This window comes from Corvus hawaiiensis, chromosome 25 (genome assembly GCF_020740725.1).
Source record: "Corvus hawaiiensis isolate bCorHaw1 chromosome 25, bCorHaw1.pri.cur, whole genome shotgun sequence".
Taxonomy (NCBI): Eukaryota; Metazoa; Chordata; class Aves; order Passeriformes; family Corvidae; genus Corvus; species Corvus hawaiiensis.
In genome coordinates this window covers 4,827,352-4,851,708 of record NC_063237.1, presented here as the reverse complement: position 1 = coordinate 4,851,708, position 24,357 = coordinate 4,827,352, and the positions used below count along the sequence as shown (strand labels likewise).

At 46.1% G+C, this 24,357-nt stretch overlaps 1 protein-coding gene across 2 annotated transcripts in view; it reads left to right on the top strand.

Moving 5' to 3' along the window:
• Positions 1-24,357, top strand: part of ARHGEF12 (Rho guanine nucleotide exchange factor 12) — a 69,897-nt gene that overhangs the window by 26,613 nt on the left and 18,927 nt on the right. Inside the window, exons 2-23 of one of the 2 annotated variants that reach the window (XM_048328622.1) lie at positions 3,815-3,838; positions 4,559-4,647; positions 6,111-6,167; positions 12,102-12,200; positions 12,883-12,932; positions 13,673-13,730; positions 14,350-14,528; positions 14,902-14,979; positions 15,148-15,267; positions 15,805-15,939; positions 17,285-17,356; positions 18,061-18,153; positions 18,532-18,642; positions 19,084-19,182; positions 19,829-19,871; positions 19,989-20,094; positions 20,719-20,856; positions 21,353-21,385; positions 22,220-22,334; positions 23,026-23,131; positions 23,344-23,556; positions 23,964-24,093. In XM_048328622.1, the coding sequence (XP_048184579.1) occupies positions 3,815-3,838; positions 4,559-4,647; positions 6,111-6,167; positions 12,102-12,200; positions 12,883-12,932; positions 13,673-13,730; positions 14,350-14,528; positions 14,902-14,979; positions 15,148-15,267; positions 15,805-15,939; positions 17,285-17,356; positions 18,061-18,153; positions 18,532-18,642; positions 19,084-19,182; positions 19,829-19,871; positions 19,989-20,094; positions 20,719-20,856; positions 21,353-21,385; positions 22,220-22,334; positions 23,026-23,131; positions 23,344-23,556; positions 23,964-24,093 (2,148 nt within the window). The remainder of the gene's footprint in view (positions 1-3,814; positions 3,839-4,558; positions 4,648-6,110; positions 6,168-12,101; positions 12,201-12,882; positions 12,933-13,672; positions 13,731-14,349; positions 14,529-14,901; positions 14,980-15,147; positions 15,268-15,804; positions 15,940-17,284; positions 17,357-18,060; positions 18,154-18,531; positions 18,643-19,083; positions 19,183-19,828; positions 19,872-19,988; positions 20,095-20,718; positions 20,857-21,352; positions 21,386-22,219; positions 22,335-23,025; positions 23,132-23,343; positions 23,557-23,963; positions 24,094-24,357) is intronic. The other variant, XM_048328623.1, reaches the window with a different exon arrangement.

Genomic DNA, 24,357 nt, shown 5'->3' with positions numbered 1-24,357 from the left:
TTTAGTAAGGGAGGAAAAAACCCCCCACATGGTTATCTGGATGCTGTGCTATTTATGGTCAGCTATATTTTCAACCTCCCGGGCTAGAATGGAATGCTTTGTACTGCTGGAAGCCGGGAATCCTTCCTGCTCTCATGTTTTTTGACACATTAAGTCTTTAAATTACCTTTTTCTTCCTGGCTTCGAGGTGGTTATTAGGCTCTGGTGGTGCTTATGTGTGAGCTAACCTGAAATGTAATGTTTAATCTGCGGTGTAACTATTGGTAGGTGTATTTTCCTCACTTAGATTTTCCTAGTGCAGCATGACTAAGAAGACACGCTTTTAGTAATTTGATGCATTTAAATGACTTTTAAATTATTCGGACCCAGCATTTTAAAAACAAAATCTGACTTGGCTTTTAATTGGTGCTGGTATTTGGGAGAGTGGAACAACTCGTTTGAAAATGTGCTGATGTTCATCAGTTATCAGACAAAATGTCTACAGGGTTTTTATCGTGGAGCCTAAACTTGCCAGCTCCATTTGGAATTAAGGCTCCAGCTGTTCACCACACCCTGCTCTGCCTTCTTGCTGCTGTTTACAGTAGGAGGTGAAATATATTTTAATTTGAATTATGTTGTGCTGGGTGCCGTAACATGGGGAGGGGATTTTCAGGGCTGCTTTCAAATGTAAGAATATTTGCAAGTGAAGATCAGTTGCCCTGAAACACAGATAAACTCACGAGAGCTCCTCTGTGATCTTTGATGGGATTTTATCCACTTTTGCTCCGCTTCCTGCTGTAGTGACACAGCGTTTGGGAAATGAGGAATGTTCTCCAGGTGGTGTTCAGGCAGGGAGCTGGGAGGAGAGGCAGAATGTGGTACTGCATGCTCCCAGCAAGGGTCGGTGTTGTAGCCTCAGCCCAGCTGACTCTTCCACCTCAGATTTCTGTGATTTCAGAACTCGGTGCCCAGGAATGATTGCAGATCCAGGAGGGGAGGTTTTTTTGGAGGGGCTGGAGAGCTTCACCTTCAGCCTGGCTGGACAAAGCCCGTCCCTTTCTTACTCCGTTGATTTTAGGGAGTACCTGTGGAGCAAAGGCAAGGCAGGAGAGGGTGTGGAGTGGTGGATGTGCAGCACGCAGAGGCTTTGCTGGGGTGCCCTGCTGCCTCCTCCCCTGCTCCCACCCTGTCCCTGCCTCCTTCCCAGCTTCTTGGGAAAAGAAGGAAACTCGGGATGCTGGCAGGTGGCCAAGGGGCTCCGGCGCTTCCCAGAACTGCTCCTGGCACGGCTGCATGGGATGGGGGACACAGCCCTGGGCTGGGGTCTCTTCCCAGGGAGGAGAATTCTCCAGAGCCAGCTGGATCCTGACCCTTTGTACCATCCAGCTGTGAGCACAGCTATGGATTGGGAGCAAGGGGATTTTGGCTCCCACCCCACAGGAACTTGAAATTCACCGGTAACGTCAAAGCACTGAAAAAATTCCAGTGATTTCAGTGCTGCTTTATTTACAAAATCTTTAAAGTTCCTTCCTAAATAATTAATCACCAGCCTAGGTATAATAAGCAGAAAAGTTTTACACAACTTCTGGACCTGGAAAATAGGACGTTTGTGTTTCAGAGATAATAAAGAGCTCTGAACCAGCCCAAAAGATACAACAGTGAGCTCACTTTGTGTTGTCCACAAACTCTGCCTGTTGCTGCAGGAGCAGAGCCTGCAGTTCTGGCTGCTGATAAGAACCTCTATAGGATTAAGTTTGTCACTGAAATGCTTCATTAAAATACTTATCAGTGGTGGTAGGGCTTTTTATGCGGCTCAAAAGTTCAAATGCATCAGATAATAAAATGGGGTGTAATTCATCCTAAGCATCTTTTCCTGTCTTTCCCTGGCTTCCTTTTTTTTTTTTCTTGTTTTCTGCTTTTCAATGAAACACTTGATTGCTGCTGCATCTGTTGACTGCTCAGGGTTCAGGCAGGGTTAGATTGGCCTGAGATGACTTTTGTTTGCTTTGCTTTGGGATTCAAGCTGTCTGTCCTGCACCAAGTCCTCCGTCAGTGGCTGAAATGTGTAAGTGGGAGGATGGGATGCTGAAGAGATGTGGCTTTGCAGGTAGAGCTGAATGAGGAGGGGATGTTTCTTATTTGAATCAGAGTGGATTTCTCAGACCTCTCAGATTAAAACAGAGCTCTTGGGGGCTGGAAGAAAGAGGACTGCCGCCTCTTGCCTTCAATGAACTAACTTTCTGCTGTTTATGCAATCACAGGGCCCTATCTGCCCCCTTAGTTTGGAAGCTGCTGTTGCAGTTCAGCTGAATTCGATGCTGTTATCTGAAAGATGGCAAGTGTCTTGCTGTGTATAATTATTTTCAGGAACAGGCAGACAACATTTTAATTTCCCTTGCCTAATGTGTCATCAGATGCTCGTTCGGAGTTCCATATTAGTGCATGTTTGCACAGGGGATTGGCATGTGGGAGCTGGCCAGTTTTGGGTGTATCCACACTTGATGGCACAGCTCTTGCTCCAAGAGAGGCATTAGGCTGGCTCTGTGCAGCTAGTTACGGTTTTCAGGTAATGGGGAGGGAGTTACTGGAGCTTTAGGACTGGGCTTTTCCTGCCTGGGCCGCTTGAGGTGGAGTTATCGAGGAAAGAAGAGGGGAGTAGGTGACAAGAGGAGCATTTGGGGCAGTTTTGTGGTGCCACAAGGAATCTTGGATGGAAAGCTCTGGGAGAATGGTTTGGTTCTGTGTGCTGGACCAGTTTCCGGGATGGGGCCATGGCTCAGCTCGGAGTCACAGAAACGCCACATCCACGTGTTCCCTGCACACCTCCAGGGATGGGGGCTCCAAACCTCCCTGGGCAGCCCCTTCCCGTGTCTGACCACCCTTATCATGGAGAAACTCCTCCTGCTGTCCAGCCCTCCCCTGGTACAGCCTGAGGCTGTTCCCTCACGTTCTTTCACTCATTGCCTGGGAAAAGATTCCAAACCCCCTTGGCTCCAAACTTTGAGCTGAGCCTGACTTTGGAGCTGCTCCTTGTCCCTCTCGTGTTGTCCTTTTCTAATCCAGACTTCCCGTGGGACTGTTGATCGTTACCCGACTGGTCTGTTTAAACTAAAAACATCAAATGAAATTATGAAATGGTCATTTATTGCCCTGGTAACGTCTGTGGTGTTAGAATTGTGTGGGCTTGAATTTCTTCCCTCTAATCCCTCACCCTGGCACTTCTTGGAAAAATGTATATAAATTGGAGAAAATGCATTAAGAATGACTGTTGTATATAGAGGGGGAAATTATCAGCTATAAAACACCTGTAGAGCCTTCATTTAGAACAAAAAGTGATTTAGGTTACCTGGTCTTTCCTTGCACAGCTCTAGAGGTGTGTTTTGCCTTCCAGATGAAGGATCTAAAACACAAAACGAGTAGGAATGGAGCTGAACTTGTGAGTCTGAGAAGGAAATAGTTGTGTTTTTTGAGAGCAGAAGTTTTGGTGCCTCGAGCTGGATGGCACCACCTCGTCCTGGCAGTAATTGAAGGGAAAAAAAATCTTGGATTCGTAAATCCCACGTTTTCCTCAGTTACAAACACAAACAGACTTTTTTCTCCTTTCAACTTTGTTGCTTTTGTTACCTGTATGTGTAATGCTACTTGGAATAGGTAATACAATTTCAACTTTGTTGCACTTGTCTCAAAGATGGCAAGTTCGTGGAGTTCCATGAAAATAGAGATTGTGAAGGTATCACAGAAGTGTAAAATAACTGTTGGTATTTAAGCATTAATGGTGATATCAAACCTAATACTGAAAAACATACATTAAACTTCTGTTCTTTTTTCTTTACAGGTTTCCTCTCAAAAAACCTTCGAGGTGAGTTCCTGAAAATTGTTTTTTTTATTGTAAATTATGTATTTTTTTATTGTCAGTGATGCTGCAGCATTTTTGCAGGGGGAATGCTTTTAAAAGTTTATAAAAAAATATAAATACACAAACACAGCTTGTAGTACCCATTACAGATGTGAGGAAATCAATATCCAGATGGGGATAAGGTGCCAAAAATAGATTTGTTGGTGGTGTCCTTGGCATAGGGTGAATGTTTGCATTCTGTTACATGGCTGGGGGCTCATCTTACCTGAGATTTGAGATGGTCAGGGAAGGGACACTGTTGGTACATCATGTACAGGTGCTTCCCTTCTGGGGCTATTCTGAATCTTTAATTTTGGCATGCTGAGATATTTCAAGTTTGCTGGGAGAGTTAAGATTTCAGGAGGGTTTTTTCCATTAAATTTATTTCGCTTTTAAAATAAAATACGGGCTGATGCTGACTGATAAAGAGAATGCACTTGCTGTTACCAATTCTGGAGGTTACCAAGACTGTTCCTGGAACCTTGGATACGCTCCCAGAGATTGCAAGGGAGATCATTTTCCCCTTTGAATTCAGCCTGGGAATAAATTTTTTAAGCGAACTCGATGCCTACATTTCAATCTGAATTTCTGGTGAGCAGGCAGAGCTGGGTGAGGTTTTTTCTGAGCAGTCAGGCAGCTCCTGTGGGCTCTGCAGTGAGGATTTTGTGCTTTTCTGTGCCCCAGACATGGCAGCATTCTGAGCAGAGAGTCTCCAGCTGACAAGAAGCAGAAGGTTGAACGCTGCAGCAGCACCCACGACTTTGATCCCACAGGTAAAATCCTAAAATTCGAGAAAAAACCCCAGCAAAAGCACTGGGAAGCAGAATAAAAATGATTTTAATGTGCCATAAATGTGGTTTTCAGAGCTGTGTTGTTCTGCAGAGGCGATGTGGGCATTGAAATGAATGTGGGCTTGATTTTTAACACCCTCATAATCAACCTGGATTAGTGTATCAGTAAATAATTATAACAACTTCCACTTTCAGGAAAGTCAGGAGGCAAAGGCTGTAATTAGCTGTGAGGAGTTCTTTAGTGAAGTCTGAAATTAGAGATGTGGTTGGCTCAGCCAGCACTGGGTTGCCCTGTTGGGGTTTTTAGTTTTTGGAGGTTTGTTTTGCTCTTTGGTGCATTTTGATCCCTCTCTGCCACTTGCAAAGTGAATTTGTGCTTCCCAACGTGACACATTTGAAGATGAACACCTCATTTTAAAGGATTTGCTATCCTGCTTTTATTTAGCCTTCCCAAAGGTTCAATTAGGGAAATGAGGGTGAACACAGGATTCTTATTCTCTCTGAAACACTCACCCAGTGCCTGGTCATGAAATGCCTGCTCGTGTCTGAGCCCCCTGGCCCCATGCAAGGTGCATTTTTCCTGTCTGTGCATTCAGGCTTTTCCTTGGGGCTTGGGGAACACAGGGGAGGTGAATGGAAGGGTGGCACAATTTGCAGGATGTGGGGTTTTTTGTGCACAAGGCTGATGTTTATAAACCACCCTGGTCATGGTTTCTGCCACTGGCTGCATGAGTCCTTCTAGTGTGCACAAAATAAATGAAAATGGGCTTTAAATGCCAGTTAAAGACATCCTGTAAGGGAAAAAAAACCTGATTTAGTGCTCACCTTTTTTTTGTTTGCCATTTGGGGGAGGTAATGTAAAGTCATTTCAGGTCGGGGGAGGTCTCAGGCTGTGAACTCGTTTTGTAGAAGGAATTTAGTTTCTCCAGAAACAAACTTCAGGAATCCTCTAATCTTAATTTGCAGAAAGTCACTCCAATGTTGAGAGCTGTTACCTGGCTTGGGATTTGATAGGGGAGCTCTGCAGTGCAGCCTTCAGAAAATCCTTTTCTTTTCGAGGGGTGAATTCAGGATGCTGAACTGCTGTGCCTGTGCTGGTTGTTTACTCTGGGGAGCAACATTGCCAGAATCTCTGTGCTTGGACTGGTTTTTTATCTGTAGTTACTTCAGAGAGCTCCTTTGGTTGTGTCCTAGCTCCTGTAACAGATTCTGTGTGCTGTTACCTGTGTCTCCGTGTATTATTCACCCCTTATTCCAAGTGTTCCACCTATGTTTTGTTCACATCTTATTTGTGTTTTGCACGATTTAACCCAATAAATCCAAGTCTGTGTTTTTCATGAAGTTTGGTTTGTTTTTTTTTTTTTTTTTTTTTTGGTTTTTTTTTTCTCATGTTTAGTCTCCATATTTTCTATATCTCTCTCTCCTTTTCTCCTGCTCTCGTGCAGATAGCTCCTCCAAGAAGACAAAGTCTAGTTCTGAGGAGAGTAGATCCGAGACGTATGGTAAGCCAAAGCTGCAGCCTCCCCCTGGGCAGCTCCTGCTTTTCCTGTCTGTGCATCCCAGGCTTTTCCCCCTTCCCTGATCCGCATGGTTGGCTCTGCAGCAGGGACTGCCCTTCAATCCTGCTTCAGTTCTCAGCTTGTAGCGTGGCAGTGGCTGGAAAAGGTTTGATCTGGCACCTGTGGAGAGTTGGGAGTGCCCTCCTGGTGTCACTGGGTGCTCCTGGCAGTGAGGGCACAGCTCCCGAGGGGTTTGTGCTTGTAGGAAAGTCTGTGCCATCTTCTCACCGTGGAGGTTGGAGCAAGAAATGCATCTTCCTGCATTATTTGTAGGTTGTCTCTGTCAGTTCCTTTGAACAGAAATGGAGAAATGTATCTGTAAATAATTTAAATGAATGTAAGGATGTGAATTTCCCCATTCTCTGTCTCAGAGGGAGTGAGTGGCCCTGCACTCCTGGGCTTGGAGGCTGGAATAAATGGCACATAACGAGTTTGGGATGGGAATATCCCCACACATCCTGGCGTTGTCCCTTCCCCATGAGGGGCCTGTTTGCTCCCTCAGCTTTCCCAGATGTGTCAGTCTTGGGCTGTGACACTCCCCATCCTGTAATGACTTATTCCATTTCCAGTCTCTGTAGATATTTGCATTCATACCTTAGAATTTAGAAGGGAATGAGTTCTCACAAGTTGTTTTTTTGGATCCTGTCAGCATCTCCAGCCCCTTGGACTTGGGCTGAATCTGGCTGCATTTCTTATTTCCAGGTGTGCATGTCTTAACTCCAGCCATGGGTTGCTCTCTTCCTTTCTTGTTTCGGTGGTGGTTTTTTTGTTTTTAATTCATGTTTAAAACAGTCTGTGACACTTTCTGATTTTAATTTGTTCAGAAAATTGCTGCTGCTGTAGGATTTTGGATGCAGTGACTCTTCCAGAATCATCAGCTTTTATCATTCCACTGGAATAAACTGCCAGGTGTTCATGGCTGTGCTCCAGCTTCTTAACCCACCTCTGGAATACAAAATGAGGCTGTCAGAGCAAGAAACACTAAAAACTAACCAAACAACACCAACCCTGAAGAGTTTAAACCAACATAGGCATGTTAGGAAAGGCTGGTGCAGTTCAGGGAGGTGTGTCCTGTTCTTTCTGTGAGATCTCTTCACTTCCCCTGGAATTTTGAATCACACACTTTTTTTTTTTTTTAAAGAAAAGTAACATGATAGTCATGTTCCTGAGGGTGTGAGAGTGTTCCTTCAGAGCTGTAAACAGCTTTGGAGGGTGCCTTGATGGAAACCTGTCTCAGAGAGAGCTGGCTTGCTGCAGCTTGTCATTCTTCCTGCCACCCTCCCAGGGAATGAGCAGGGAAAGGGCTGGAACAGCAGGGATTTGGGGATGATTTTCTGGTGTTGAAGCCTTGTTGCTCCCCTGCCAGGTTAGTCAGGATAACCAAACCACCCTGGGCTCCTTTCTGCCCGGTGCTGTGAAGTGCTGGAGGTGCTGTGGGTTAATGACAGGAAGCATTTGCTGCCTTTGCTGGAACATCTCCGTGGTGATCCCTCTGCCCCAGCCCGGGCAGTGGCCTGGCTTTCCCTGTGTGCCAGAACCAAACACAACTTCCTGACGTAAGCTGTGACTTCCCCCAGGCTTCCTGCAGATGCTGTCCCCGTGTCCAGGATCCGTGGGAGCAGCTTCCACTCATCCTTCCTTTGCAGCAGCCTCAGCTCTGTTGGGCCTTGCCCTGCCTTTTGTCTGCTTTTCCCAGGTTTCTCTGGAATGTGTGCGGAACTCTGCTGTTTGCTTTGGAAGGGACCAAACTATTCCAAACCCTACAAGTAGAAATACTGTACTGATATTTTCCTCGCTGCTGACTGGATGGTGGCTGGCCTCTGGAAAGGGAATAATGGGGAAGGCTGGAATGACAACAGGGAAAGGAGGTGTGGCTTTGCTGGGTGTTTGTTCTCACCTCTTGAAATTTTGAATTAAGGAGCCAGAATTTCTGCAAGTGTGTGAGTGGCTTGGAGGGGCAGAGTGGTCAGGGAGGGAAATCGTTCTAATGTACAGAAGTTAATTTATGGTGACATGAAGCTCTCAGTGAGATACTTTCATTCTTAAATCCAACCCTCCCGTGTTTATCTGTTCAACAAAATTGAGATGGTCAGGAGAGACACTTGAGTGTAGTTTGTTATGCTGTAATTTGCTAATTAGTGCCATGATCTCTCATGGTATTTAATATGTTTTTCTTAAAGTAGAATTTTCATCTCTTAAATGAACTTAAAGCTAAAATTACCTTTCAAGGTGGTAGCTGAGGTATCAGTTTCTCTTTCCCTTTCCTCACAACTTGGTTGGTCCCCAAAGATCTTTCTATTTAGCAGTCATCAATTTCTGGCCTAAATATCAGCCTGGACTTGACACAAACTCTTTCACAGATTTTCTCCAACTTTGTGATAAGTTTTTGGATTTTGTTTTGAAATTTGAGATGGTTTTTAATTGAAACTTATTCTCCCTGGGTTTTGGGGTTTTTTTTTTGCAGTTCTTAATCAGCTTTGCATTTTCATGTTGTGGCCACCATTTTTTCAGAGAAATTTGCCTTCATAAAAGTTCTATTTCTCTTTGTGGAGCAGCATTTCTGACAATAATTTATAGACAGAAAGCTTCCCAAATGAAGTGAAACATTTGTCCCCTCTCAAAACCCTGAGGAGTTTGGCTTTTTGTTTATGGAATGATTCATTTCAAATCCCTCTGTTAAACTGCATTTTCCTATGGTGGCCTCATGCCCCCAGGGGAGGTTTTAGTTCCCAAATCTCAGCTCCCAGGCCATGTCCTGCAGACTTGGGAGATGGAATTCATGTCCCATGGAATCCCAGGCTGGTTTGGGTTGGAAGAGTCCTTAAAAATGCTCTTTTTCCAACCATTCCATGGGCAGGGACACCTTCCACTGGCCCAGGTTGCTCCCAGCCCCATCCATCCTGGTGTCTCCATTTTCTCAGTCGGGTTTTTAGAGTGAACCCCCTGCCCTGTTTGTTGCTAAAGAAATTCCCTGTTTCGTTAAATAACTTCCAAGTAGGATGTACAGAGGAGACAAATAAAAGCGATCTCCCAGAGCAGCTGTTGGACAGCCCAGATGTGTCTGGCCAGGCTGTTTGAGAGAATTATTTTGGCCATGGGGTGTCAGTGACCTTGAGAAGTTCAGGCTTTGCCCTTCCACCATCCCAAAGGCGCTCTTAGAGCAGGGCTGGAGAAGGGAGAGGGACGAGTGCCACCTATTGAGGAGCCACTCCTCTCAGCTTTCATTCTTCTCTCTGCTTTCACTTTTAATTTTAACCTCTGTAACTCCAGCACACCTTTGGCTGCTTTGTTGTGCTCCTGGCTTGAGGCTACACCAGTGAGTTTGGGGCAGTTTTCATCTCCATGGGGACAAAAAAGAGAAAGATTTATTATTGTTTTCCTCCAGAATTTTATGAATCCACTGAAGACACAGAGATTTAAAGCATAGTTAAGTGATAACTCACTTCATAACATGAAGATACTGTTAAGGGAAAGCAAAAATGAGAATTAACATGATTATTGATTCGATTTTGAGTACTGTCAGTGATGAATTCTGTTGAGTTTGTAATACTTACTAAGTTTCAGCTGGAAAAAGTGAAATATCACGGTGAGATATTTGAAAGTGAGCAGAGTAGAAGAGAGCACGTGAAGGGTGGTTCAGGCAGGGAGTGCTATCAGAGCTGATCTAGTCCTGCAGGTCACACTTATCTCCAAGAAACTTTAAGATAACTTCATTAAAATCACTATAAATTGTGTCTCAGTCATGCATGGTATCTCCTACGCCTCATTCCAGCCTTTTATATTGGATTAGGAGAAGGGTTAAGTGTTTGCTCCTTATCTGAAGGAAACAAGTACAGGAAAAAGCAATTATGGACTAATTTTGGGTCAAGTTGTCCTAATTTCAGCTGTCTCTCCATTCTAAATTTAAATTCTTGGGTGAAATTGAGCCTTGTGGAGTGAGAGTTTAACTTGAATAAACTTGAATTAAATTAAATTATATTCTGCCCGCTCAGTTTATGTTGCACTGGCACTGCTTTGGCATCTGGCTCACCCAAGGAGGAAGTTTATCAGTAGATCCAAGGATTATTGCTTCTGGAGAAAGAGAAATCCAGTGGCAGAGCAGACTCAGGGCTCTGCTGTGTCTTTAAAGCAGGACAGTCCTCGTGAGTCAAAAGCTGAGTTTAGTGCCTTACTCATCCAACCTGTGGGGCTGGCAGGGAGCTGGAAAGGAGCTGTTTCTCTGAAAGAGCACCAGTTCCCACACCCCAGCCCCAGGCATCATTCTTGGGAAGTGAGGCTTCAAGAAGCTTGGTCATATAAAAGAAGGGGAGGTGCCCGAGGGAGAGGCATGTTCCTTCACTCATCCCTGTGCAGAGGGGGTGAAAGGTGGGGGGATCCTTTCCATCTATTCCCCAGCCCTGCAGAGCACGAGGTATCCCATGCTTTGCCCTGCTTTGTTGGCAGGAGGGGAATTACTGGGATGTGACGGTGCTGCAGAAGGCCTGGAATACTTTTTCCACTGCTCCCACACCCATTTTCATCTGTGCCACACTGGAGGAGAACAGGACTGACTGGGCAGGCAGTGTTTGCTCTTGAGGCTCCTCATTTCCATGGGGAGTTGCTCCAGAGAAGTGAAAGGAGCCATGGTGGTTTGGGAGCAGTGTGAGACACGGGAATGACTCCCTGCTCTGTTACCATGCATCCCTTAAAACTCATTCCAGAAAAGCCAGTCTGGCTGGGACAGCATCTTCCCAGTTCCCCGTGTTCCCTCCATACCAAACAAAACTGCTGCAGTTTTGGAATCTCATTTGGGAGAGCTCTGATTTCTTTCTCAAGGTGCCAGTGTAGGAATTTTGCCTGCTGTGCTTTTAGAAATGGAAAAGCAAAGCAAGCTGTTAGAAGGAAGGGTGATGTAAATAAAAGAACATTGGGGGAGCATTTTACAGAGTTCCTGAAGTGACTTTTCAGGATGAGGGCTCCCTTGTGGGAGGCTTTTTGCAGCTGCTCCTAGGAAAGTGCTTGGCAAGGAGTGTGCCAGGGCTGCTGCTGGCTTTTGTTTTGTCTTTCCCTTATTTCATTTCCAGGTGAACAAAAGACATCCCCAGCTTCCCACCTGGTCCAAACACTTCCCCTACTAAATGAATTTATCTCTGCACGAGCATTTGTGCTCACATTATACTGAGTGCACCAGGAAACAAAACAAGTTGCCTTTGATGTCTCGCAGCAGGTTAAAGGAGGGGCAGATTCATCTCCTGGGATTTTGGCCCTGAACTGCTGTTTATTTCAGAAGCCCTGTTCAGGGCAGTTGAGTGTGGCTTGTACTTGTTCACCTCTGCTGTTCTGGCTCTGTGCAATATTTCACCTGGAGCAGAAGGTGCCCCAGGAGGAGATTTTGGCTGAGAATTGGGAGAATTTTCCTGATCAATAGATCTGTTTTAGTCCAACCCCCTCGTATTATTCTGAGGGATTTGTGCTCCTCTTTCAGAGCAGCTTGTAGAAGCTGTGAGGGGTTTTTGGTGGTGCAGTGGTACCTGACAGCCCTCTGAACTATTAATGCAGACAAAGGGAAATTCTGCTCATCGGTGTGGGTACTGCTGCTCTTCTTTAAACCCTGCTTTTCCCTCAGGTTGTCTCTGATGTGCCGGAGCTGTCTGCATCTCTGCTGTGAGATTCCTCCATTTTGTGTAGCTGGAGCAATAAGCTTGACCTGTCTGGACATCCCTCTCCATTTCTGGCCTGCTGCCCTGTCTCTCCTATATTTCCCCTGTGCTGTGTTATCCCCATTCCACTGAGTACTCTGTGATTATCTGGGAGATAAGGATTCGGACTGACACCTGCCTTGTGTCTCTTTGTGTTCCTCTCCTCCTCTCCTTGCTGCCCTCTCCCCTGTGTCCTCAGGCCTGGTGCAGAGGTGTGTGGTGATCCAGCGGGATGAGAACGGCTTTGGGCTGACGGTCAGCGGGGACAACCCCGTCTTCGTGCAGTCCGTCAAGGAAGGTGAGAACACCCTCACACCTGCCAGCTTTCCATGGGGATCCTGGAAGTATGTGTGAGCTGGAGCAGAAAGCTCCCAAAGCCCTCCCCAAGCGGGCTGGCTGCAGCTTGGGAAGGGATGTGCAAGGACAGGGTTGAGCTGTGGGGATGCAGTGAATCCTTTCCTCTGTAGTTTTTCCCAGGCAATCACTGACAGAACGAGAGGGGACAGTCTGAAGCTGTGCCAGGGAAAGGTTAGGTTAGACATCAGGAAAAAACTCGTCCCTGGAAAAGTGATTGGGCACTGGAATCACCTGCCCAGGGAGGTGGTGGAGTCCCCATCCCTGGATGTGGCACTCAGTCCCATGGTTCAGTTCATGGGGTGGTGTTAAGTCATAGGTTGGACTTGGTGATCTCAAAGGTCTTTGCCAAGCTGGTTCCTTCTGTGATCTGGTGGATTTGGAGCTGACCTCCTGCATCCCAGGGGGAGGAAGTGAGTCCTTGGCACGTGGTGGGATTGTGGCCTGGCGTATCCAGTGCCAGGTGAAAGCAAAACTGCTCTAGACTTGATACTCAGAGATTTTACTGATAGAGGAAGTCTGGCTGAGTGCAGGAGTATTTTGCATGTTTTACAGAAGTCTTAAAACCATTTTTGCTAGAAATGATTGTATTGAAACGGGAACTAAATGATTCCTTGCCCCTCCAGATGGAGCAGCCATGCGGGCTGGAGTGCAGACGGGTGATAGAATTATCAAGGTAAGAGCATTTAAATTGTGAGAGAAGTGGGTCCTTTGTCTTAAATGAGCTCTTTCCCTGAAAAAAAAAGTCATTGATGTATCTGCTGTGGTGTTGGCATTAGGAATGGTCTAAGTTTCAGTGTTCCTCATCTCAGGATTTTATGGCTAAGTTCAGCATCCTGCCAGGTTTGAGTATCGCTAATACAATAAAACCAGAAATGGCAGGGAAGAAAAGGAAAAGTTGTTAATAATGACCTGTATGTACATAAATAGCCTGCCTGAACTATTGTTTTCCCCCTACCTGCCCCCACATCCATGTTCTTTTTTAGTCCCAAGCGAGTAAGAAATCAAATCAGTAACTTAAAAGACTGTGTAAACTATTGCTGCAAAATGCTACAGCAGCTCCTGACACAGATGGAGCTGGGATTTCAACCAGGCATTGAAATTAATGAATTAAATTAGCTACCCTGTTGTTTTTCTGCCCAGGCAGAGATGGATTGCCTTTTTTTTTTTTTTTCTTTCCCTGCCTCCTTGGGTTCTTTTTGGTGATGTGTGCACAGTTTTCTTTCTGCAGAGCTCTGCTCACCGAGATAAACTGTTAGAAGGATAAATTATTTATCTGGTAATGTCTTGAAAGACGCAGTAACGGAGATGGGGGAGAAGAAAATGCTGCTCCTCCTCCCGGTGCTTGCTGTGGAATGTGTGGAACTGCTTGGAAATCAGGAGTTAAACACTGAATTTTCCCCTCTCCCTGCCCAGGTGAACGGGACTCTCGTAACACACTCGAACCATTTGGAGGTGGTCAAGCTGATCAAGTGTAAGTAAAGGCAGGTGGCTCTTCTGTCACCTCTAAGGCATGGCAGGCATCATTCTGAGGGCCCGCTCGAGTGACAAGGGTGAGGTCAGTGCTGAGAGATAAAGGGAGTGTGTGGAACAGAGAAGTGAAATTGGGGTTATTTTGACATCCTGAATTCAAGCTGATACATTCCCCTGTAGTTTCTCCTTGACTTAATGTTTGAATTACCATCAAGCCTTGCCTGGGTGCTTTCCCATCTTTTGTTTCCACCTGAACTACCACAGCTGGGCAGGCACTTGATGTGTGCATTGCAGAGCATTACAGGAAATACGTTCCTGGTGGATTTTCTGCTACAAAGAAGGAGGTGGTGATGGTTTATTTTGTGTGTGTGCGCTGTAAACGTAACGTGCTGGGCTGGAAATCGGATTGCTTGCTTTTGTAAGGGATGATTCTCATGAAGGTTTTTGGAACATCTGAAATTTGAACAGATTTCTAAACCAAGCAGTGCTCTCAGGTTCATTGGTTTGGAGGAGGAATGGTGTGAATTGTGTCTGCAGGGTGAAATGCCAGTGAGGGAAACCAGAGAACCATGGAAATGTCCCCGTGTGTGTGACCTGTGCCTGTCCTTGTGTCCCCACAGCGGGTTCCTATGTAGCTCTCACTGTCCAGGGGCGCCCTCCAGGGTCGCCCCAGATTCCCTTGGCGGATTCCGACGTGGATCTGGCAGCTTTTGGGCATATGTCTCCCATCATGACATCCCCCCACTCGCCTGGCACGTCAGGGAATGCAGAAAGGATCACCAGCCCAGTGCTCATGGGGGTAAGGCTTAAAGCTCTGTTTCCAAGGGAGAAATGGAGTCAGGTGATTTTGGCCTGAATTTTTTTGCACTTCAAATTGGCAGTGGAATATTTGTCCTGTCAGTGGGTATTTGTTCACTTCTGAAAAAGCATTGTGCAACTAAAAATGTCTAGTTCGGTTTGAGATAGTAGAAATACAGGTTTTTAAAGTGTTGATAGCTATGTTCAAAATTAAGAAAGAATGCCTAGCATAGGGTTGGAAATGTGAGTTGTTTCTCATCGGGCTTTTCAGAGCCCATGCTTAGGAAGTAGGTGAAAAATGTGCATGTCTATTTTCCTTATCTGCTCAGCTCCACCAGAAATACCCCAACCCTTCATCTCTCTGTATTTCCTAGGAGGAAAATAACATTGTCCACAACCAGAAGGTGGAGATTCTGAGGAAGATGCTCCAGAAGGAGCAGGAGAGGCTGCAGGTACTGGAGTTGTGCAGGTTGGAGAGAAGGCGGGGGAAGCGATGCAAAGAGGGCTTGTTGAATCACAATTTATTAGCAGAGCTGTGTAAAACACACATTCTGTAGCAGCTCCTTGAGCGTGCAGATGTGCTGGTGATCATTTAAAACAGCCACACAATTCTGTTCCAGTTCCTCCAGGAGGAGTACGGCCGAACCTCCTCCACCCGCCTGCTCAAGGAGATCCAGGAGGCAAAGAAACACATTCCTCAGCTGCAGGAGCAGCTGTCCAAGGCCACGGGCTGCTCTCAGGTACAACAGGGTGCCAGGCTGCTCTGGGGACAATTCTGGGGTGCTGATGGTGCTCTGGGCAAGCTGCAGTTCCCTGTGCTCGGACAGGCAGGCTGCACCCTCTAGAGATGACATTTGAAGTTGGCTGTCAGGCACTGTAATGTCAGGATGTGGAGTAGATTTTACAGTGGGCTCTCAGCTCAGCTGTGAAAAACCTGCTTTTAAGAACAAGTGCAAACAATGATGTGTTTATTATCTGTCAGTGCAACTTAAAATACACCCATGAAGTCATTCTTGGAGGCTTTAAACAATTTTGCTTTCGCTTTTGAAAAAAAATAAACGTGGGCCGTGTCATTTTTCCCTTTTCCATGTGTTAAAAGTGCTGAAAACTTGGTGTGGGTTTTGTTGTTTTCTTCTAGAAAAGCACTGCAGCCTTTTCTAGATAAATTAAGAAGGTTTTATGAGTAATGTGAGCTAACTGGCTTTTGAAGGAGTTGCTGTTTAAGGATGGTCTCTTGAAATTTTCTGCTGTCTCCCAACTCACTTTGATCTTTCCAGGATGGAGTCTTGTCCTCCAGGTCTGGGTCGGAGTCGCTGCAGATCAGTGAGGGGGAGGCAGAGAGTGGGGACAGTGGCAGCAAACTGGATTTCAGTGGTGACAGCCCCTCCAGACCCAACAGTGACATTGCTGATGTGAGTCTGGGACAGCCCCGAGGCTTTGCTTCCCTCCCTCTTGCATTTGGGTTTCCTTGGCAGATTCTGTGTTTGTTGGCCTGGGTAACACTGTGCAGTACTGGAACAGGCTCCTCAGTGCCCAGCAAAACCTTTTCCCTCTGAAAACCTGGTATGTTGGACTGGGATTAGAGACTGGGAGAGAAATAGATTTTGGGGCTTTATCCAGGGTTAGATTGTCCTGGCATTAATCCCTGTAACCAAACAAAGAAAGATGGATGCCAGCATCCTTCTCAAAACTCATTTGTCTATTAGAGCATCTTTGAAGGGAATATTCCAACTGCACACTGGGACTCAGATCCAGGCAGTGGGCAGCTTGCCAGGAAAGTGGGAAAGAGCTTCCTTCTGCCGAATGAGCTTCAACTCTTGGCACCAGCAAAGGCTCTTAAGTGACTTCACTCATTAGTTATCAATCAGTTAGTGCTCCTGCGCTCTCCCTTGGTGCCTAATCCTTAATTAAGTCACTGTCTGATTAGTGCAGGGGAATTGAGACTCTCTGCTTGGATTTGGCCTAAGTTTGTGGATTGACTTAAGGATGTGGGAGCTAAATTTGTCCCAGCAGTTGGAAGTGAAAGGGAGGGGGGTCAGATGGGAGCATCCACGACTCCGTTTTGAAACATTCCAACTCCCAATCTGACCAGCTCCCGCTCAGTGTTTGTCTATAATAGATGCACAACAAAATTCATCATTATCTTCCTAATAATCATCATCCTGTCTGTTTTGGGGATGGTATTTGATCAGTGCAGGTGATCGGCACACCAAACATTCCATTTTCAATCCAGCTCTGAGAAACTTAAGGATCGGGGTGAAAGAAACATTTGGAAGTGGAAAGAGTTCTCCAGCTGGGAAAAAGCCAGGCTGGAAAGCAACAGCCTGAGCAGTAGCCTGGCTGGAAAAACCTTTGGCCACACTGAAGATGAGCCAGCAGCACGTGGTTTTTGCAAATAAGGCTCTTCTGGGCTTCCTGAGCAAGAGGATTGCTGGGAGATTGGAGGAGAGAGCTGAGCTGTGAGAGAAGGTGGAGAGAGCAAGGAGAAGGCCAAGGGCTGGGGATTTTACAGCTCAGCTGTTGCTCACTGTCACCAGATTTCTGAGCAGCACTTCTGCATTCAGTTGTGTTTTGGGGTTTTTTTTTGTTTGTTAACTGTGCATGTAGGACACAGATTTTAGTCTGGTGTTTCACACCACCTTTTCCTGTGAGAAAGGAGAAGTTTTTTGGCTGTTGTGGCTGACAAACTGCACTGTGCAGTTCTCCCTTTCCTGGACTTGCTGGTGCTTACCAGAACTGAACTTCCCTCTTTCCCAGAGTCCTCGCAGTGGCCTGAAGGAGAGGATTTATCCAGATGAGAGCCCAGAAAAGGCTGAGCTTCAAGATACTGTGAGTACAGAACATCAAGTGTCACAACAACATCTCCTCTAATGGACCCATTAAAATCTTGCTGCTTTCCCCCACTTTCTAAATGGAGCATGCCTGAACTTTGCTTTAGAAGATAAAATGCAATTAAAGTGGTGCAGGGAAAGTTAATTAGCTGAGTAAATGTTTATGGAGCTTAAGAGCAGGACCATTTAGAGGCAAGAAATACCTCATCAGCAGTAAAACAGCTGGGCCTGGAATAAGCAGAGCAGTTGCACGTGTTTTATTCCTTGAGTCCAGCCTTTTTTTAGGATATTCGGCCATTTGGAGGCTGGCATTCCCAGCAGGGCTGCAAGTGGAACGCAGCAGGAAGTGCAGACCTGTCTGAACACATCATCATCCTTGGGATGATTCCTGAATTCTCGTTCCCCTCCTCTGCTTGTCCTCCTAGAGCCACATTTCCCCATCTGTGCAGAGATGGCATTTGCCACGTGCCACGTGCTTGGTGTGCTCCTGGCTGCAGGTGATGCAGCTGCTCTTGAACCACCTGATCTGGTGTTTGGGAGTGTTTGGATCCTGGGAGAAGCTTTTGGGAAAGGGAACCAAGGTTGAGTGGGGGCGTGTGGGTTTCCGTGGCGTTCTTGAAAGATTAAAATGATGAGAATATCTCGAAGTTTTCCTGGGAAGGACAATCGCAGCATTGTGCTCTCCTGCCTTCTCTTCCCCAGGACTCCCAGTCCAGTGTTGGAAGCCCCTTGTCCCGAGTGGGCACTCAGATCATTGGAGCAGAGGATGATGATTTTGACACGGAGCAGGAGCAGGTGGGAATGACTTCCAGCCTTTTCTCCCCACCAACCAGAATTCTGTGCCCCTGTTCCTAAACTGCCTTGTTTGTGCTGAGCACTTCTTGTATGGTGAAATAAGAATTAGGGAGTGGGATTCCTCTTATTGCTGATCCTGCCAAATAAAAACATTTGGGGAGTTTATATCCATCTTTGAGTCTGTGTTATTCCTCGTCCTTCTCCTAACTTCAAGCTTTCTAGAAATTAATAAGCCTTATTTAATTTTCTTCAGTCTCTGTTAAATCCTGAATTATTGTCATGGCAGTGTGGGCTTTGGCATACTTACTCTGAACTATTTTAGCTGTCCTTTCTCTTGTTCCTCAATAATTCAGATGTAATTCTTGTGTATCCCTGCAGATCAATGGGCAGTGCAGCTGCTTCCAGAACATCGAGCTCCTGAAATCCCGCCCAGCTCACCTGGCTGTTCTCCTGCACCACGTGGTGTCCCAGTTTGATCCTGCAGCCCTGGTGAGAAGCTCTGGAATTGTTTCGCTGGCTCACATTTGGGAATCTTCACCAGATCTTGTGTAGCTCTCAGTGCCATGACTTGGCAAGGAGGGAAGTGCAGACCCTGTGCAGGCCTGAGGGTGATAAATCCTCATTTATCTCCTCAGATAAATGGAGAAGCACAAAAAGAATTGTCTCTTCTACATTTGGCTGCTTACAAATAATTACTTATCTCTTGAAAGCCTCTCATTCCACCTTCAGGTGTGGAATTGTCTACAGGGAAGGGCTGACCTCTCTGTGCCTCTTTTCCAGCCCCTTCCCTCTCCCACCATTGCCAGGGCACCTCCCTGAGGAGCCAGGAAAGGTTTCAACCCAGCACTGCTGAATTCCTTGAACTATTGGAAAGAAAACTTGGAGTTTTCATGGTTTTCACCTAATTTCTTGCCCTCCTGTTCCCCACAGCTGTGCTACCTTTACACAGACCTGTACAAACAGACCAACTCCAAAGAGACCCGGCGTGTTTTCCTGGAGTTTTACCAGTTTTTCCTGGACAGAGCTGCAGTAGGTTCCACTTGTTTTCCTCATTTTCACACATGTCCAGCAAGTTGACTTTGACCTTTCTCCACTCAACCTGAACTGCGAAAAACTAAGGGGGTTAAAGCCCTCCAAAATAGATCGTTTTAAAAATAACAATTGGAATAATACTTAAGAAATAACTTCATAAAATTTAACAACGTAATAAAAGTTTGAAGTATTTTTGTTGAAATGTTACCAGGAAAATGAATGGCCTCAGATGCCTGGTAACAAAATAAATCCCAGGGGATTTGTTGTTGATAGCAGAAATAATTTAGTGGCAGGTAAGCAAGTTCTGGCTCTTCTGCATTGCTTTTTAGTTAATAATTGCTGTGGGTATTGATGTGGCTGTTCTAAGGATTGGGAAATTTTATCAGTCTGTTGGAAAGCTGAGAAAATTCTTTGCTGTCATGAATTAAACTCCCAGAAACTGTAGCAGAGGTTTATAGACCACATGTTCAGATGAAATAATCCCTGTGAATTACAATCTATTCATGGGAGTCTCCCCTTTTCAAACCAGCAGGTGCTCAGATTGGAGGATTTTGGCTTTTGAGGGAATTCAGTGTGTGATCTGTGTGTTTCATTGGGTGCTCTTTGCTCTGTTGGTTCTCCCAGCCTTTCTTTCCTTTTGCAGAACCTGAAAGTCCCAGTTCCAGATGAAATCTCCTTGGAATTAGGTAGGGTGCTGTGTTTGTGGGAGTGAAAGGCAAAGGGTGGGTTAATTCAGAGAAATGGCTTTATTGAAGGTGGGGACTGTTGTTAGAGGAATAATTGGTGAATTTTGTGCCTCACAGACAGGAGACGGCCAGAACTGCTCCCTGAGGAGCTCCACCGCCAGTTCATCCAAACCATGCAGGACAAAGTCTGTCCAGAGGTTCAGAGGAACCTGGAGGATTTCAGGTACCAACAGCTCTCTGTGGAGTTTCCTTTTAATTCAAGTTTGATTTCAGTCAGCATGTCCAGCACAGGGAAACCTGAGGGACACAATAATTCCTCTTGGGTTGGATAGGAATGTACCAGGAAAGGACCTCCAGGTCACCTGTGACCAATCTTTAAATCAAGTCATTAATTGCAGTCCTAGAGCTTGGATTCTTCATTCCTTGCAGCTGTGTGAGGAAATGTCAGAGTATGTTTTCTTAGGTGTTATATAAATCTCTCTTACTGATTGTGTTCATAATCAGCTTATATTTTTTTTTTTCCTTTCCCTGTTTTCCTTCCGTCTCCCCTTTGGGCAGGCAATAATCCCCTTTACAGAGTTGTCACGGGCATGGAGTAGAATTTGATAATTAATTTGCTTTTCCATGTGGAGTCCTAAGAGCTCTGTGCCAAGCTCAACAATGAACTACTTCATCCCTAAAAAAATCTCTCCATTCACGCAGATGCTTTAAACATCCCGAAAGCCCTTCCGTGACTTCCCCATTTTCGTAATGAAACCTGTGGGACACCCTGAGTGCCACAAGGCTGCTGCTCCCTATCCCAGGGCAATACCCAGCTCCAAGGGATGCTTCCTGTGCCCTTTTCCAGGCAGAAACGCAGCATGGGGCTGACCCTGGCCGAGGGGGAGCTGACCAGGCTGGACGCGGAGCGGCTGCGGGACCGCAACGCCGTGGAGAAGGAGAGGAGCTGTGCAGAGCAGATCATTGCCAAGATCGAGGAAGTCCTGTGAGTGACAGCAAAGGGAATGGTGGGGGGAAAAAAGGAATAATAAAGGTGCTGCCTCAGACCTGGGAAGAGCAGGATAAAGGAATTGGGGGGTGGAATTTGGCGTCCCTGTGTTTGTATTTCTGCCCCTGAGTGTTTGTTGGGATAATGACAGCCAGGACTAAGCCAGGAGGGAAGTGAAGTCTGTTTTGTCCAGGAGGCTGCTGTTCAATAGTGCAGGGAGTGCTGCCATTGTCAGCTTGTGCATTATTAGATCAGAGCCCTTCTCCTGTAGAAACCCCAGCTTCACAGCCCATTTTGTCGTTTCGTGTGGGCTGAATCCAATTTCCGCACCTGAACCTTCCGTTTTGATTTTTGATTTTATTTTTTTCCCCTGCTGGGACTGCTGAACATTCTAAAGGACACTTGTGGAACACAACTGCTGGTGCTCTGGGTGGATGGGACCGAGTGGTAATTGGGTTTTGAGTTTCATTTTAAAACGCTTTCTTGTTTTTAGGATGTCATCTCAGCCTCTGGAAGAAGACAAGAGGTAATGGAAGCTGGGGGAGCTTGGGCTGTGCCAGTGCTGGTGTGCTGTGCTGATAGAACACGACAGCCCTCTCCTGGCTGTACCTCCAACACTCACCTCCTAAATCCCCTGGCATAAATCACTGGAATTCAGAGCATCAGCCTCTCCTTTGCTGATGTTTGTTGTCTGTGTTTCACATTTTAAAAATTGCTGTCACTGAGAGTTCGTGTTTATTTTTGTTTTGTGTTGGCTTCAGTCTGCTCCAACATTTATTTTCTGTTTCTGCCTTGTCCTGCTCAGTTTTTATCTGAGCAGCTTTTCCTCCACTCTGTGCAGTAACCTTTTACTGCTGCTTATTTTTACTATAACTCAACTAGAATGGGACATCAAATGTGGTTTCAGTGTAGAATTTTAGGACCTTCTGTGTAATTCTCAAAATTGTGTTTTCACCTCCTAGGCTTCTGTGCCTTTTATCATGGAATGATTTGGGTTGGAAAGGATCTTAAAGATGATTTAATTCCACCCCTTGCCATGGCAGGGCACCTTCCACTGTCCCAGGTTGCTCCAAGCCCCGTCCAGCCTGGCCTTGGACACTTCCAGGGATAGGACAGCCTATGCCAGGGTCTCCCCACCCATAAATTCCATCTTTATTTACTCCATAATTTACAAAAGGATAAATTCTGATGTTGGCTGAGCCTTCCCATTATCTGTGAGAGTTTATTTTGGTTCATTTCGTAACTGACTTCAATTTAAAAATTAACTTTGCAATAGAACCTTGGCACTTAATTTTACTGACTAAATGTATTTTCCCAACATACTTCTCTTTAACCTCACTGTTTTTTATGCATTTGGCAGCTCCACAATGCAGTATGTGATCCTCACCTACATGAAACACCTGGGAGTCAAAGTCAAAGAGCCTCGGAACCTGGAGCAGAAGCGTGGCCGGATTGGTTTCCTGCCGAAGATCAAGGTACTGCTGGCGTGGCCACAGAGGATTTGTGTGCAATTCAAACCCCAATTTAGCAGGAAAAAGTTAAAAATGGCTGTGATTTTCCACTGTTTCAAGAGGTTCTGGGATTACTGAGCTGCACAGCAAACCTAAGAGCTGAGATTGGGTTCTGCATCCGTTTGGCAGACACGTGAATTAGAAATAAATAGAATTATTTCCTTTGCCCCTGAATTCACCTTGTTTTTTTAACTTGGAGTGGGGAATGTTTCATAGAACACAAGCTTGAACCACATGAGGGTCTCATGAAAGCTGTTGCCTTGTTTACTTCAGTTTTCTTCTGGAGAAACTTGCTCATACCCTCCTGGTTTGCGATGCAGGAGAGCTCTTCTCCCTGCCACCCCCACTTTTCCTGTTGCATAACGAAATTTTCCACCAAAACTTCATCTCTGTGGGTGTGATCCCTTGTCTCCCACAGCATGGGGGTGTATCTGGTCACAGTAGCTACTTATTTCCATCAGCATTTCAGCTTCCTTTGAAATATTAAGAGAGTTTCAAGCAGTTCTGCACTAACTGTGAGGAGGTGAAACAGTGTGAAACCCTTTGGTAGGTTTGTGTCCTCTCTCTTCTGCAGCTTTAAAGAATTTAATTAAAACCTCAGTAAACATCTGGATTTGAAGCAGTGAGTGATGAGTTTGCTTTTCTTTCCCTGCAGCAAAGCATCAAGAAGGAGAAAGAAGGAGAGGAGAAAGGAAAGAGGAGAGGCTTCCCCAACATTCTGGGCCCCCCAAGGAGACCGAGCCGACACGACAGCAGTGCAAGTATGTCAGCCCAGGAAACTCGCGTGCCCTGGCAGCCACAGAGAGTCCCTGCTGCCTTTAAAAATTCATGCCAGGAAGACCCAGTAAAATTATTGTTCTTAAAATACGGTTTTAAAGATGCACAAACCAGTTTTGGTCCTGAAATGCTGCTTCTCTCACCACTGGGAGCAGGCAGAGGTCGGTTCAGCAGTGTGATGATCGTTTTCGTTCAGTTGGCAGGGCCATGGAGATGCAGAAGCCCAGGCACCCCAAGCACTCGCCCACAGCCTCTTCTGTGAGCCCAGAGCCCCCAGAGGCCAGCAAGCTGCGCCAGAGTGGCTCCTCCAGCGATGGCACCGATGCTCCCTACCCCCCTGCCAACCCCATGTCCCCGCTGGCAGTGGGGCCCTTTGCCTCTCCGGAGGGCAGCAAGGACAGTGACACAGGTAGGGTGGAATGCAGAATGATTAAAGGTTGTGCTGGGAACAGGATGTGCAGAGCACCCATGCAACAAAGCTGGGCAAATGAGGAAATGCTTTGATGTCATGAGAGCTGCTCTTCCTCACCTTGGTCAGCTTTCCTCAATTAGGGAGTCTTACCGTGAGCAGAAATGGTTGTTAGTGGGTTCTGCCCCTGTGGCATTGGATCATCCAACAGGAAAAACCCCACCTCAGGTGCCAGCCTGTGTCACCTGGAAGCTTTTGTTACTGAGGCTCTTCTTCCCAGCCTGGGCATTGGGTTCCTCCAGCTCTGAGCTGAAATGAAGCTGGAATCAAGAGGCTCTGGAGAGGCTGGGAATTCTCTAATGTCCTCCAGTTTGGTTCCTCACCTTTCCCGTTTATTTGGCACGCAGGTTTGAAGCAGCCTGGGGAAGCCCCACCTGCCGGTGACTCCATGGATGGCACTCCCCGCACACCCAACAACACCTTCGAGTTCCCGTCTCCTTTGGAAAACCTGCAGGAGGAGGAGGGAGAATCAGAGAGGTAACTCGGAGTGCTTGAGGGAGCCGAGAGAGAGAGTCAGCAAATCTTGGAATGGCTTGGAAAAGATCATTGTAGTCCGACTCCTGTGTCAGTGTGACTGTGGCTGTTGAAATTTAGTACATAAAATTGCAGTGATGCCACTTGTGTTAAATGTTGTTGGGAGAATTAGGGAACTTTGGGCTGTGATAGAAAACTCTCAGGAGAGGGGACAAAATACTCTGGTTTGGAGCTCAGACCACCGTTGTGAAGTCATGCTGAGTGTGT